Source organism: Taurulus bubalis, assembly GCF_910589615.1.
Source record: "Taurulus bubalis genome assembly, chromosome: 2".
Lineage (NCBI taxonomy): Eukaryota > Metazoa > Chordata > Actinopteri > Perciformes > Cottidae > Taurulus > Taurulus bubalis.
The window spans coordinates 9,194,969-9,210,969 of NC_136590.1; the positions used below are offsets into that span (position 1 = coordinate 9,194,969).

Consider the following 16,001-nt stretch of genomic DNA (forward strand, 5'->3'; position numbering starts at 1 on the left):
TATTTATTGAGTGATTCAATTATTAAAATTACTGTATATTTTCTCAGAAATATATGAAGGAGTGCCAACTGATTTAACACATCACAAAAGGGCTATATCAGTGTCTACCAGAGCAAGAGAAGTCAGTTTATGTACTGCGATATTGGACCAGTCTATGGTTGACGTGTGTGTTCCAGATATTCTTTAACTTTTATTCGTATAAGAAACAGAAACCATCAAGTTGAAATAAATATAAAACATAAAGAATACAAACAATATCTGAGGCAAGCAGATTGACGCTGACAGATTTAACCCATTTGCAACCCCCAGGATAAACCAGATATTCCACAATCAACCTAAGAGCACTCATTGCATTATTAATGTACACGATTTTTCCTCTTTGCACCAGAAAGTGCAATATTCTTCTTCACACTCTTGCAAAGCAATCATGAATTTTACCAGTTGGATAAGACTTGTCACTAAGAATTAGCACCTGGCTCATGCTGCTCGTAATAAAATATGATTTTTTTTTTTAGCTCTGGAGGGTAAAATTGAGGCTGTAGTCAAAATGCTGCTGTTTACTTCCTTTTGCCATTACCACCAGACAGAATCATCACCAGTCTCATGAAGATGTTCAGTGTGTCCATGTAAATCCCCATACACCTGTGTGATTAAGAAGAATATGAGACCCTTGTCTTTATGCAAGTACATAAGTAACATTATTCTGCTGAAAACTGCATTTAAAGTGAACTTACGCATTAATGGGGTCATATTTCTGCACGCCATAGACTGGGTGTGTCTCTGCCCTTTTGATGATCTTCTGTGTGTCATAGAGGAGGAACAAGCTGAACAGGACCAGGCCTCCATAAATGGCCACCGAGTACAGGCCTGCTCCGAATGCTGACGTGGGCGGCAGGAACATTGACCCTGAAGCAGACAAGAAGATTTGCTGTGAGACTAACAAGTACAGAGTCAAATTGATACAGACATATCTAATTAATTAGCTAATTGTCTAATTTGAATATATATGTATGTATGTGGCTGATCCATAAACTACCTTCCTGTGGTTACTATAAAAAACAATGAGATGTTTAGCTGCTTGCCACAGCACTAAATAATTAACACACATGTATGTGAACAGGAATATGTAAACTACAAACTGCTCCAATCTGACAGCATCATAATTGGAAGATATGTGCACTATGAGATTCCTACTGTGTTTATAAATTAAACCATCATGGAAACGGTAATCTGTCATGATTGCTAGATTTCTGTCCACAACTGCAACCAAATTTGTTTTCTTGTACATTTATTCTTTTTGGGTACTTCCTATAGTGCAACTGAGACGATGAGGTGAAACTGCATTATACTAACCAATAGAGGAAGCGAAGACCACTCCGAAGCCAACAGCCAATGGCCCGCCCATATTGAGGAATTTCTCACTTGGGGCACACATGGCCACAGTGGACAGACCTCCCACAATTCCTGCTGTGTACCAGGCGGCCCTAATCATCAGAGGCCCTCCGAGGAGAGTGAGGGGAGCGATGACAGCACCCATCACACCTTATCAATAAATAAAGCAAGAAGACATCTCAATAACACGTTCAAAACATACAACAAAAAACACACGTCATACATCTAAATGTAGTGGTTTTAAATACAACATGAGATGTTACTCTGAGCCTTTACATGACTTCCCTCTAGTGTCCAATTGAGGCAACTACATAAGCAAAATCGAAGCACAAAGTGAGACAACATAACAGAGTAATATTTTTCTACTGGACATTGTCTTACAAACCTGCATGGGCCATCCAAGCGAGATGTTTGGGCATTGGGCTGTGCTCATACGAAATGGACCTAACCAGCATGCCGGCACCAATCATAGCCGCAAATGTAGCTCCTATAGCCTGGGATAAAACAAATAGGCATTCATATTAATAACCTGTTTTTACACTTAAAATGTTGAATATTGATGAATCAGGATATTACTAAACTAGCTCCATGGTAAATTAGCCTTAAATTTAATTTGAAAAGACATGTTGCGAAGCAGTGAGGATCTATGTATGGTCTACTTGAGTAGCTTACCAGCCAGGATCCTCTCATCATCAGACCCATAAGTGCCGGGGTTCTGCTCACTGCTACAGCTGACAAAGCCGTGAGCCCAATACTTCCTGCAAAGTACATGTAGGTGGAGTGGATCCTGTCCTTCACATACTGAGGCCAGATCCTGCACAGAGAACAGAGAGCCAGGTGAATATGGAGCTCTTGGAAGGGAACAAACACTTCCTACTGACCCGTGTTTCAAAACAAAATGAAGACGCCGGAACAAAAAGTAGTTACTCACACTGATTTCTCAATGGCACCGATTTCATTGGACATGCCGAGTCCATAGTAGCACAGAGCTCCAAGGCCAACTGCTGCACCTCCAGCCAGAATCATTCTACCCATGCTGTCAACTGTGGACACAACAATAATTGTTTCAGACACACCTTAAAATGTATACCATAGCACTATATAATAAACCTACATACGTGATGCGTTACAGATAAACAAAGGGACTGTAAAAGGTTTAATTTGTGCCTCAAAGGGAAATTTGGCGTATTTACTTTTTAGACAAGAAAAAAAAGCTTGAGACTGTGAGGTCATTGTATGTTGGCAAACCCGTGGCTTTCTCAAAAGAGTGGATATCATAAAACTTCAGTTATGTAAGAGTACAATAGTAACAGCATGTAACACCTACTGCAGGGTTAGCGGAGCACTTTCTCCAAAAGATTCATCACGCTCCGCTGTCACAAGGACCGCTACAGGAAAACATTCCTGCCTACGGCATTACGACTTTATAATAAGTCACCGCTTGCCAGATCCTCCGACTGATTAATCACTGTACATGTTTATGTTTATCTACACTTCACATATTACATACATAATTTGCATTTTTGCACTCTCCTATTGTTTGTTTATTTATACCTCACACACTTAATATACACATACGTACTTGCACTGCTACTGTTTAATTTAATTCCTAAATTAATACTCTGTTCTTTTTTCTTTCATCCCAGCTATTTTTATTAGTATTATTATTGTGTGTGTGTGTATATATATATATATATATATATATCATCCCTGCTATTTTTATATCTTATTTTTTGTCTGTAAATTGCTGCTACTTGACACGCTTGGGATTAATAAAGTATATATTCATTCATTTAACTAGTATAGGTAATAGTGATTACATTTAATAGCGGTATTCGTTGCTGGCTCAAAAGCTGCTTCTTTGAGTTGCTCCCTGGTCGTGTTCCCACGGCGGAAACCAAATCTGGCCTTAGAAGCATAACCCTGGTGAAAGAAAAACACGTTACACAAAACTGAATTGTTGATGAAGTGACTGGGATTTTTACACACAGTCTTGTCAATCAAAACTACTAAGGAGTCATATGGGTACACGATTTATTATACTTCTTTTCAACTCATTTCACGGTCCACATTTTTTACTGAGAACGAGTTTATGAATTCAATCAATAAAGGCCTTGATGGGACAAGAAATGTGCTTCAGAGTTCAAAATATGTGACCCCTGAATTACAGAGCAGTTGTTAAGCCGTCTGTCAGACGACTGAATTGCTGCCAACATCTCCAATTTTTAAATGAGATTGCTGTGCCATTAATTCTGAATATCAGGCTGCAGTTTCTTACCATGCCGGTCAATTGGTCAAATCTGAGGCATCAGATTTGCTTCAAATATACCGTTTCTCTCCTACTGTATATAGACATTGTTTAACATCTTTACCCAACCGTCACCAAAAATGTGTGTGACAAATTAAAATATGGCTGTCAAGGAAAGACAGAATAGGATGTTTAAAGAAACAAACTCTGGTAATTTGAGGTTTGATATATCATATGCAGTGTTGTTTTTGCATTCAGTGCCCACTATCTGATTTAACCTTGAATAAATTCATATCTACTGTGATTTAAGATGATTAATAGTTTATTCTAATGTAGTCTAATCTTAGTAGGAGAGCTACAAAGTAATAGTAGTAGTCTGTGTGCGGTGCTGGAGAAATTATGAAGCTGAGAGAAGTGAATGCCACCCTGTCGGTGGTAACTTCACGGTACCTGCTGGGGCCTGAGCAGGGGTGGACAGGCCTTCAGGGTGGGGGCTCTCAGCACAGGACGCAGCCCGGCGAGAGGAAGACTCCTCAGGCACGTCAGCCTCGCCACCAACATGGTCACAATATATTATCCTGCATCAGTGTGAAAAATAAAGGAGAGCGTCAGGTGACGTTACAGTAAATGTCAGACAGTCGTGTGGCATAACTAACCCACATTTGTGCACATGTAATATTGTTATGATTACACAAACAAAGCACTGTAGTAATAACAGCTAATCACTTTACCTTTGGTATTTTAACATTGTACGTTAGCTAACCTAAGTAAGCTAGCTAACGTTAAAGTTAGCTCACACCAAGAATGTTAGCTGCGAAACGTTTGAGACTCTTTTCGCTAAAGTCTTCGGGAACTTCCGCGATTTCGGTGTTTAGTCTGACCGAGAAGATTAACTGTTATCACGAGCACATTATTTTCTGGTTTAAAACGGCTAACTTCAAGACATTTAGATATTTAGATTTAAAGTGACGTGAATGTTAGCTACATACCGAGAATGAAACGTTCGTCGTTCACCTTTCTAGAAACAACTGCGCGACTTACTGACGCAATTGTTTTGCAACCTCGGTGACGGTTCTTCGTTAGTACGTCATCACTAAGCGACAGGTTTGATTGGGAAGTGTAGTTCTTAATCGGGCTGCATTTTATAATCGTATAATACTGTGGTGACTGTAATCATTGGTCCAAGAAGCAAATAGCCATATTAAAATGTATTTAAAAAAAATACTGTATTCAAGCCCCTTTGAGAGTGTCTTTATTCCACCTACACTATTATTGTTTTAAAGATGCAGTAATTTGTTCAGAGGGCTCAAATTAGAGTTAATTTAAACTACGTTATACCCAAAAGTACAAATACATACAACAACACAATTCAACACATATTATGTTATGCAAAAACCTAATATGTAAAGTAAAAATGACTGCTGTCGTAAAAAGTAGGCCATGTTTCCTCTTGAAGTGTTGTAACCACAGGTATAGTAGCCTACTTAAGTAAATACCCTGTTTTATATTTTTTATGTATAACTCACGTTATAGACAGAAAACGTAAACGAGTTTTGGAACGATTTCCAGATGCAGTCAATGTAGAAATTGAGACGCGCGTTGTCCACTAGGTGGAGCGCTTGCCTCTTCTTTGATTGCGACCACGTCAATAATTACAAAAAATACATTAAATATGCAAAATGACAGCAACATACAACAACAGTATTAGTCCTCTACCATTGCTTATCGTGTATTTTTGTGTGTGTACAAAGTTAGTTTGTTAATCATTAGCACATACTCGGCTGAGGGGTGATGGCGGTGCGCCTCCTACCTGCAGCTCCGCTCCTTTGGACCAAACTTTCCCAAGAGAGTCACTGAGTCGCAACTGTTGCACTTACTTGTCATTCAGTTCACCAGGCAGCCTGACCGGCAGCCTCCTCAAACATGAGTCCATCTGATCCACAGGTTTTACTTTCTCAAACTACTCGATCTACTTCTTTTGGATTGGACAGTGTGTTGTCACACGAGTGAAGTCTTGTTGGGAAGTAATGGATTTCATTTCGATCCGGAGTCACTCTTTGAGGGAAGGCTGATCAACTTCACGCATGAACCGAAGCGGGAAGCCTTCAGACACCGCAGCTCATCATGATGGTGGGTATGGAGAGCAGGCTTTGAGAGGCTACTTCATAAATAACTAAAATAATAATATCACATGGGAGGAATGTTAGGTTCTAACATCACCCTAAAAAACTACATAAATACAATAAAATCGCCCTAAAATAGTTGTGAATCTTTGACATAAAAGTTTAAGGAAAGTGAATTTTCTTTTCTAGTGTCTTCTTATTAAGAAAGCATGACTTCAGTTGAGCTGTTTGTCCTTTTGACCTTTGGATGCAGCGCATGCTCTCCAGAGACCCTGAACACTGTTGCATTAAAGAAGGTTTATATTCAACCGGTTTAAACATTTGCAGTGAAATGTTGCTGGCTATGTCACTGCTGTGTATTTAAAGTAATACAATGCATGTAAAGCCTACTTTTATTTTCATTTGTCTGCATTACCAATGCGCTCTATTCTCAAAGTGCAAAATCACAGACATTGTATCAATAAGTATGACTCTTTAACGACCTTAATTAAACATCTCTCTTTTTATAGATTTTTTTAAGGCAAAATTCCTTACATTGGCCACTATGGTCATCTCAACACGAATCTGTCCAAAACCTATTTTTGATATCAGGATATAACGTATATGAAACTGATCAAACTGTCAGTGTAACTTACCGAGAACAAACTTGCCAATCAAACAGGATACTGATTGAACACACTCTACCTTGTTCTCCTTTGATAGGTCATGATGAGCATTCTTTAATAATACACTGCATGTAGTACATAGAAAATATTGCATTATCACAGTAAGGTGTGCAATTTTGTATTGTGATCTACTATATATCAATCATGTTTGTAAATTGTGCTTTTTCTGGAGACTGAATTAAGAAACATCTCAGGTGGGAATGTCTGTGTTTGGCTAATACATACCTTAAATAACAAGGCATCCCCTTTTTAATATGTTGATGATGTGTTTGTATGTCAAATCTTAATTTGCAAAGTCACTAACTAAAGCTATAAAATCAATGTAGTGCAAAAAAGTGCCTCCTCCACTGCCCATTATGACTTCAAACCAAACATAAACATGACAGATTGACAGTATAACCGGTATAGAATAAATGGTTGACAGGTTCCAACATGTCGTAGTGGCATAGTGGCATGTTGCACAATCTTTTTCTGCTATTACTTTTCAAAAGTTTGTATTTTCTATCTTGTTATTTTGGTATATCGAGACACACATCCTCTAATTATTATGCCTACAAACTGTATTTAAGAGAGGATCGAAAATAATCCCTTTACCTGTTATGGGATTGGAATGGGAGAACGCGTACACAATGTCAGGCATAGTTTGGCTGGGTGGTGTTTAATTTGTCTTCACATAGATTTACATTAAATAAGAGGCAGCTATTAAAAGCATTTGTAGCAAGATGATAAATGGTGCAGTGGCGGTTTTGTTATGAGTAGATGATCAAAAGTGTCATATGCCTCAGTGGTTTGTGAATATTCAACAATGTCGGCTCATGTGTGTTTTCTTTTTTTCACTTTACACAGCAGATGCAATACGCTGAGATAATTGGTGTACATCTAATTTACCATATCAATGACAAAACCTGAGACCACTTATTTTGTTGATGAATTGTTCATGTGGATTTATTGGGTTTATTTAAAACAATACATAGAGAAAACTAAAACTGCTCTAATACATAATATAAAAGGTATTTTAAATGAACTTTTTCCACCGAAAGAACAGTTAATTGTTCAGTAATGTCTTATTCATTAGGTGAAATATTTTTGGGTGTTTGTCTTAATTGGTTCAGGTCCACTAGATAATAAACTGCAGAACAAATATGCTGCACTCTAATGGTATATTTACTCAGATATTCTGGTGGTTTACTTACAAACTGTGACTGTAACTGTGCAATGTTAAATGACCACTGAAGACTAAAGGACTGAGTCGTTTCCTGTGGTACAGTCGACTATCTAACATGCACCACGAGATTTGTAACATCGGGGGGTTACTCACTGACCCTGTGACGTGCGAGTGACCTGACCTGTTTATGTTCTGCGATCTCAGCCCAAAGGAGCTTTAGAGTCACTCCTGTGTAAAGAGACCTTTGTGGTTGTGGCATGCGGCAGGGTGGTGCAAGACGGGAGCAGATTTTTCCTCCCGGTGAAAACGTGTCTAAGTGCACAAGCTGTCCACCTTTTCATTACACGCCGCTCCACGTCAACAGTGCTCTATTGGAGCTGTAAACTTCCCATTCCCTCTCAGAGAATTTCGCAGGCAGTGTCCAACCATTCCCTGTGTTTAGATGTCAGTCATTTGGACTGGTTTCTGTGCTCAAAACTGGCTCGGGACAGATGTCGCAACAGAATGTGAGAACTGGCCCTCCCAGACGTGTTGCAACTCAGACATTTGGGTTCATCGTAATTCAGAAAATTATGCTCATGTATCAGGCTTTCCGGCACAGTGATGCTTGTTTCGTGTGTCGAACATGCGACTACCTCGCTGTAGTAAAAAGGTTGCTCTGTTGGCTTTTGGTTCAGCTGATTAATAGCAGCAGTTTCACTAATGTGTAGGCCCAGAGGCTAGACCTGCAATCGTTTAACACTGATCCATAAGAAATCCCAGACACACTCAGGAGTCTGTGCATTGCACCTGACAGATCCAATAAACAAATGTTTTCACAAACCCAGACGTCTGATTCAGGATTTTTAAGGACTGCCTGTACAGTACTCCCTCTATGTGCTTACTTGTATGCTTCTACATTTCTTACATGGCATTTTTGTGGCCACACATCAAACTGACACTGCCAATTTCCTCAGGGTGGAGACGATCTCATTTAGTCTTGCCGTGTTATTGACCCTTTCTCTGGCAGACGAGGTAAGGCAGGATTATGCTAAAATCCAAAGATTAGTCAGGGATCTGAGCCAAGCTGCCATTATCTTGAAATATCATATGTCAGGAATGTGCAAGACATTCTCAAATACACATAGGCACCATTAAATCCACTCTTATCTTCTTTTGACTTCCCCGCTGTCGGCCCTCTACAGAGTAACACAAGTACTGGATGGCCTGCAGGCTCGGAGCGCGGCAATTTATGTCTCAACGACAAGCAGGCCTTTCCCTTCAATTTCAGCACTCTGCAGTTATACCGCTCAGCATTTGGACATGTGTCCCCTTCAGTCTCAATCAGAAGCACAAAGACATATTATGAGGAAGCAGCAAGCCATTAGCCCACCACCAGATGGTCTACTGTACCAGTAGCCTATGTCACTGAGGGCCTCTGTTGAAAATATCTCCTCCCAGTGTTGACATGGCGCAGCAGCTGGTGGTTTGGACCACACTGGTACTATCGGTGGGAGTTTTTTGGATAATCACTCTAACCAAGACAAGTGTTTTAAGCAAGCAGCTTTACAGTTGTGGAATTAGTTCAATTACAAAATTGTGCTGATTGTGATTGCAGTATCTGGCTTGTAGTCCATTTGTGCTCTTGCAATTGTTTCTACAAAGACTGACTCATAAATACAGCTTCTTTATGTGCACCAGTCTTCTGTCTTGCAGGGTGGGTGGGCATGTTCCTGAAATGCACTGCTGCACTTCAAGATAACAAGGACTTTCTTGTAAAAAAATGAGCTTAGATTCCAGCCTAAAACACTCAGCTATTTCCTATTCTTCTCAGGATATTATATTTTTGTCTCAGAGTGAATGCCTCCATCGTTGGTTTTGCAGAACACAGTAGAGTGATACGGTACAGGAATACAAAAAGACATGACAAGGAAAGTGCTCTATATAACCACTACTCTGACTCGGCATCACAGAGCAGTTTTACATATTTAGCAATACACTGTCAACTTCCCCATTTCCATGAGTGGTAAAAACCAATACCTTGATGTGTTTCGACAGAATGAATTGAGACCAAAGTAGGTTTACTCACCGCCGTGCTCAAATGTGCAAAATGTGTAACTGACAGGTTGATGTTCATTTCATTTACAGGATGAAACATTGCCTACAACGGGGAATACAAATAACTGGAAGGCTCTTTAAGAAGGCGACTGGAGACTTGTGAGATTGGCAGAACCCATTAAGAAGCAGTCTGTAAAAGCATATCCTGGCACAGCTACTTCCAAGAATGAGGATCAAATACACAATATCCATCGTCTTTTTTGTGGCACTTGTTATCATTGAGAAGGAAAACAACATTATCTCAAGGTAAGTCCATTTCAGTGATCAATGGAGTGCTTTAGTGATTCCCAGCAGGTGTGTGTGTTTATCTCTTTCCAGCTCTAAACAGATATATAAAAAAAAAACTTCTACAATACGAGGTTACTGCAAATGTAAAGTTAAATAACACGGCTATGACTTCCTCCAGTAAAAGATAATACAACATTGTGATTCCTCTCGCTCTTTCAGGGTGTCAGATAAACTCACCTTGAAGCAGACCCCCCAGACCCCTCTCCAGCCCAGTGGATTCTCCCACATACTGCTGAAGCACAATGTTTCCTTTACCTCAGTCAGCAAGTTGGACTCTGCCTTCACGCTGATGAAGCGGCGCCTGGAGGACTACAGCCAGCACCAGGAGGTGGTGACAGGGGGCAGGAAGCACATCCTCCTGTTAGCCACCACCAGGACGGGCTCCTCGTTTGTGGGCGAGTTTTTCAACCAGCAGGGCGACAACATGTTTTACCTGTTTGAGCCGTTGTGGCACGTGGAGAAGATGCTGACGCTGGAGACCGGCGGCACCAACGCCACAGCGGCAGTTAAGGCGTACCGCAATGTGCTCCAGCAGCTCTTCCTGTGTGACTTCTCCCAGCTGGAGAGCTTCATTGACCCCCTTCCCGTGGACCATATCACCGCCGCTCTATTCCGCAGGGAGTCCAGCAGCTCTCTATGTGAGGAGTCAGTCTGCAGCCCCTTCATCAAGGGGGTCTTTGAGCGTTATCACTGCAGGACCAGACGCTGTGGTCCCCTGAACTTGACCATGGCGTCTGAGTCCTGCCTCCAAAAGGAGCACAGGGCCATCAAGTCAGTGAGAGTGCGTCAGCTGGAGAACCTCCGTCCTCTGGCTGAGGATCCGCGCCTTGACGTGAAGTTCATTCAGCTGGTTCGGGATCCTCGGGCTGTACTTGCCTCGCGCATGGTGGCCTTTGCAGCCAAATACAAGAACTGGAAGCAGTGGGCTATGGATGGGGAAGTGCCAATTGATGATGATGAGGTGAGAAAGCTGAAAGGGAACTGCGACAATATCAGGATGTCGGCTGAGATCGGCCTCAGACAGCCGCCATGGCTGCGCAGGCGCTACATGCTAGTGCGGTACGAGGACATCGCTCGGTTCCCCATGAGTAAGGCGACGGAGATGTACAAGTTCACTGGAATCCCGTTCACTCCGCAAGTAAAATCCTGGATCATGAAGAACACCCAGGCCTCCAAGGAGGCCAGCGGTGTTTACTCCACACAGAAAAACTCCTCAGAACAAGTAGAGAAGTGGAGGTTCACTTTGCCATTTAAAATAGCCCAGGTTGTACAGAAAGTTTGTGGACCAACGCTGAAGCTTTTTGGGTACAAATTTGTAAGCAGTGAAGAAATGCTAACAGATAAGTCTATTAGTTTGATTGAGGAAAAAGTGTTCAACTTTTTATAGACTTTTACGGACATGAATTCTGAACTCAGATACAGGAAAAATTAGATATTTATTAGGGTAATGTATCCTGATACAGAGAGCGATATATTTTCTGATTGTGTGCTATTTAAAGGTTTGTGCTATTTAAAATAGTTTAATAAAGAAATTGTACTGTTGAGCAGAAAGTTCATATAAAACGTTTAAATATTGAAGCAGGGTGTATATATATATATATATATATATATATATATATATATATATATATATATATATATATATATATATGAGAGAGAGAGAGAGAGAGAGAGAGAGAGAGAGAGAGAGAGAGAGAGAGAGAGAGAGAGAGAGAGAGAGAGAGACTTTACATATGGGAAAATAGTTAGCTATCTTTGTTTTTGCACTCCGAACTATTTTCTCTGTCCAAACTGTATCTTTGGCTTGATCTGCAAGCCAGTCCAAATTTAACTTCTTAGCAAATATAGGAATGTCCCGCGGGAGATAGCTGTGGGTTTGTGAACAACAGCCAACTGTTTTAAACACTTCCAGGAACCTATTTTCTTTTAGCAACTTGAGTTAGCAACGTATGCTGCTTTTACACCAAAGAAACTTAAAAACAAAATGTTTATGCGTAGCCAAAAAATAAAAAATATATAGCTTTGTATAGCAATGCTTATGGCAGGGAGAGGAAACAACAAGGTTTTCCCAAGTTATTTCTAGGCATGGGACTTAGAAGTAATGTCCAATGTAAATGTATTTATTTCTTCTTTGCTAAGAGTTATAATGACTCTAGCTCTGAATGTGTACAGGTTATTTTGGTCTTTTCTTGCACACATAGACTGCAGTTTGCTGTACATGCATGTTTGTAATTGGCCAAAAGTGTTTTGAAGTTGTCCTCAGGATCGGAAGGACCCATTCTGTAAAAACAGATGTTTACACTGCCACTGTATGCGGACATTCCAACTGCAGCTGGTTTGCAGTATTGTGTGAGGTTTGTCGGCAGGTCTGTCTGTTGACTCAAGTCTCTTGGCTGGTGATAAAAAGAGGCCCCGATATTCTGGCCTGCTAGACTGTTTGCTGATGTTCAAGTCTGTTTCTTTTGCATCTTGTTTGTAACAATAAATTCTTTGAAACATCTCCCTTTTGGCATGAAAATACTGCACTCATAACTGTGGCAACTGGTTATTTTAGTTAACTTCACATTCAACTGACATGAGCACAACTTCCCCATTTCATCATCTTTCAAGATGCAGATGTGGCAGACCAATGCAAAAGATATCCATGTTGTTTAAAATAAAAGTAACATCTGTCAATACAGTTAACAACAATAAACACTACCTGCGTAAAGCTTCTAATAGAGTATCAGTGTTTCTGCTTGAAACCACAGTTTATCTTTGTACCAGACGCAGGATTAGCATTGACAAACAGTGGGCACAAGTAGACTCACCAACACTGATTATTTGTTTAACAACACTACAAACTCAGGGCTCATATAAGACAAAGTCTACAACCACGCTAGCATTTGTCTACAGCCAGGCTAGCAGCTTTGTGGGGCTGTGCTTCAGCACAGTGCTGCTTTGAGCTAAATGCTAACGCCAGCGTGCTGCTAACATGCTGATGTTTAGTGGGTATAATGTTTACCATGATTATTTGGTCATAATTAATGTATTGGATTAATATACATTTTGACCTGATGTTAACACTAGATACAACTTTATAATTCATCCTGAGGGGCATTAATGTGTTGACAAAATGTTATGGCAATTCATCTGAAAAAAATGTCAACCTCATGGTGGTGCAGGAAAATGCAGTGGATCACCAAAGTCAGTAGGATTCATCCTCGAGGGATCATGAATGGCTGTACATAGTGTTATGGCTATTCCATAGTTAAGGCATTCGAGTGCATCAAAGAGGTGGACCAACAGAACAACATTGCCATCCTCAGAGCAACTCTGCACATAGTAAAGCAAACAGTATAAAGTGCAGAAAAGGAAACATTTGTTGCAGGCTGGTTATGTTGTAATGCATAGGATTGCATAGGTTATGTAAACAACTAGACCACATTGGAAATCAAAAGCCCCCCCCAACCTAATACGACGTTGGAAAGGTGTAGAGGGGTGGGGTTTCCCAAGCTATTACACCATCTGACAAGCACTTCTGATTAGAGTATACTGGCACATCAAGCTCTTCCTGATATTTGCGCCATTACCAGTAAGACTTCTCATGGGTTCACATTGAATGTGTGTGCATACAAGAGTTTGTTGAGATTTTCTGTGCAAAAAAACAAACATGCAAAAAGAAACATTCACAGTTAATTTCATAGTTTTAGCTGTGAAACACAACCACTTACTTTTTTTTACGGTTCTATCTAAACCAAAAGCTTTCTGCACACTGACTAGTTTTTCTCTTAAGAGCCAAGAAGGAAGGATACTGGAGGCAGCTGCCTTGACTTCCAGTGTGTTTACCACTGTGGGCCCGGCTATTTGAATCTCCAAACCTAGTAATTACCAACTTTACATATAATGTGGTCCTAGTCATTTTCGTCCACCTGACCCCACCCGCTTACAGAAAAGCAGGGAGGCAGTCATTTACAGTCTTTCTGCCTCAGTCATTCTCTCTTACATGAAGTTACTTTTTTTGCTTCAACCTAACTCACTCATCTTAGCTGTCACACAGTTCTAGGCAAAGCCACATCAGAGCACTTAAAGTACATTTACTCAAATCAACAGATAATTATCTGGTTAGTTTGTGCTGGTTGTTCTATTTCAATAAAATGTCTTCATAGGTCTGCAGCTGCTTCTAAAGAGCCTAAACCTAATGAGAAGAGGTTCAGCGTTCATAAACTCTGATATTAAAGTGGCTTTATGTGGGACGTGTGGAGGGTGGAGTAACTGCATGGTTGAAGCAAATATAGAATAACCACTTTCCACTGAGTTAAAGCCTTCTCACCCCCCTTTGCAGTAAAATGAGGGCATTTAGGTAACCCCACCCTCGCACTCTGTTATATGGTGCCCTGCCACATCAACCATTAGAGGTTTGAAATATGCAAAACAGCCTGAGCAGAGGATCTGAATGATACCTTGCTGTAAGATCTGTGATAACAGACACAAAATTGAGTTATTTCAGACGTGTCTCAGAGCAACAAATAAAACTTGATAATGATGGTTGAGGAGGAGACATAAATCTAAATACACACTCAATTATCTCATACTGAAGAATGCAATTCATAAAACTCAGGTTGTTGCATGCGATAATGAGTGACTTTGCGAGGAGCGGGCACAACATTTTCATGCACAAAACTGACTGCATACAACTGATGAGTGATGAGGAGACACATTAAGCAGTTTTCATCTGTCATATAAAACTGGTGCATTGGAAATGTCACTATTATTGAGTTTTCTCTCATCTTTGACCATTTCCCAACTATACATGAAATCCATATGGGCAGATTTTCAGTGTGTCAGCAAAAGTTGCACAAAGCTCTGTGGCAAACTTTGCATAGGAAGCACTTCTCGTCCAATATCATGCTGCTTCAAATAAAAAGCAGGCAATAAAACCTGCATTTCACAGGCATTTATTGACACTGGATCAAATGTCACAGGAAGTGTCTTGCTGCTAATAAAGCCAGACATTTTTCTAATTTTGAGCTGAAACAGGAAACGGTAACCTGTGGATTTATGATGCTGTTAGATTTTTGTCTTCACATACAGTACAACCCATAGACCGACATCAAAGATCTGATGTAGTTTGGTTCCCCTGCCACAGACATGTTTAACGTCAACATGCTTAGTGTAAAAGCATGTAGAAATGAGTAAGAACAGTTTTTCACATACACAAATGACCCTTTCAGCACTAACTCCCCTTCCATCTTTTTATCTATGTGTCAATTCATCTTTCAGGCGGAAGTCAGCGCGGTTAAATCATGCTGTGTCACAGAAGACTATGTCTTTGTGACATGACACATAAACTCCATTGTGGCTGACAACAAATTCGTAAAACGGAAATGGATGCCTATTTTCTCTGGATTTAGATTTGGCAAAACATGTGAAAAGTGCCCTCAAGATGTGGTCAGAGGCTCAAGCTGTCTGACCATTACAGCCACAAACGGGTATAAAGACACAAAATAACAATAATTGTGAGGACTGTGGTCACTAAAGAAATGCACTAACCCGTTTTCATCCTGACAATAAAATCGGATGTTTTCTAAAGTGTTTGCCAAAATAAAAAAAATAAAAACAGTCCCACTTGCTAAAAAAATGTCCTTTACAAAAAGTGTAAAGTGAATTCACATTCATGTTTCAATTACTTTGTGTTTGAATTGTGTTGATGCTTTAGGGTTGAATGTCACCTCATCTCGAGAAAATTCCTGTTGGAGTATACTAAAGGGGCATGATGGGATTTTCTACCCAAATACATTGTAATCTTTTATTTCCCTAATTGGGTTTCTCTTGGTTTGCATTTGTTTTCACTGGCCCAGGCTTTATCATTTTGAATCTGAGCTCAGTGTTAACGTAAAGTACTGCCAACCCCTCTCCCCAATCACGCAAGAAAACATTAAGCATTGCTCACACTCTAAATTTAGATATCTATTCTAGTTTGAAATAACAGACGTTTCATGGTTTTAGAAATCTAGCACGGACGACATTTAGTTGCAGTCAGC

General features: G+C 40.2%; 2 protein-coding genes across 2 annotated transcripts; one reads left to right on the forward strand and one right to left on the reverse strand.

Moving 5' to 3' along the window:
* Positions 1–168: 168 nt before the first annotated feature.
* ghitm (growth hormone inducible transmembrane protein) lies at positions 169–4,670 on the reverse strand. Its single transcript, XM_079234888.1, has 9 exons — positions 4,630–4,670; positions 4,091–4,218; positions 3,213–3,315; positions 2,324–2,435; positions 2,065–2,206; positions 1,778–1,886; positions 1,354–1,542; positions 735–906; positions 169–642 (listed from the first exon to the last, which is right to left on the reverse strand). The coding sequence occupies exons 2-9, from the start codon at positions 4,199–4,201 to the stop codon at positions 558–560; spliced, it is 1,023 nt and encodes a 340-aa protein (XP_079091014.1). The 5' UTR covers positions 4,202–4,218; positions 4,630–4,670; the 3' UTR covers positions 169–557.
* A 1,069-nt stretch (positions 4,671–5,739) lies between these two features.
* chst3b (carbohydrate (chondroitin 6) sulfotransferase 3b) lies at positions 5,740–11,365 on the forward strand (the record flags this gene model as incomplete). The annotated part of the gene is made up of 3 exons (XM_079235136.1): positions 5,740–5,774; positions 9,721–9,936; positions 10,138–11,365. Exons 2-3 carry the CDS (start codon positions 9,857–9,859, stop codon positions 11,363–11,365), a joined length of 1,308 nt encoding a protein of 435 aa, XP_079091262.1. The 5' UTR covers positions 5,740–5,774; positions 9,721–9,856.
* Between the last annotated feature and the right edge of the window lie 4,636 nt (positions 11,366–16,001).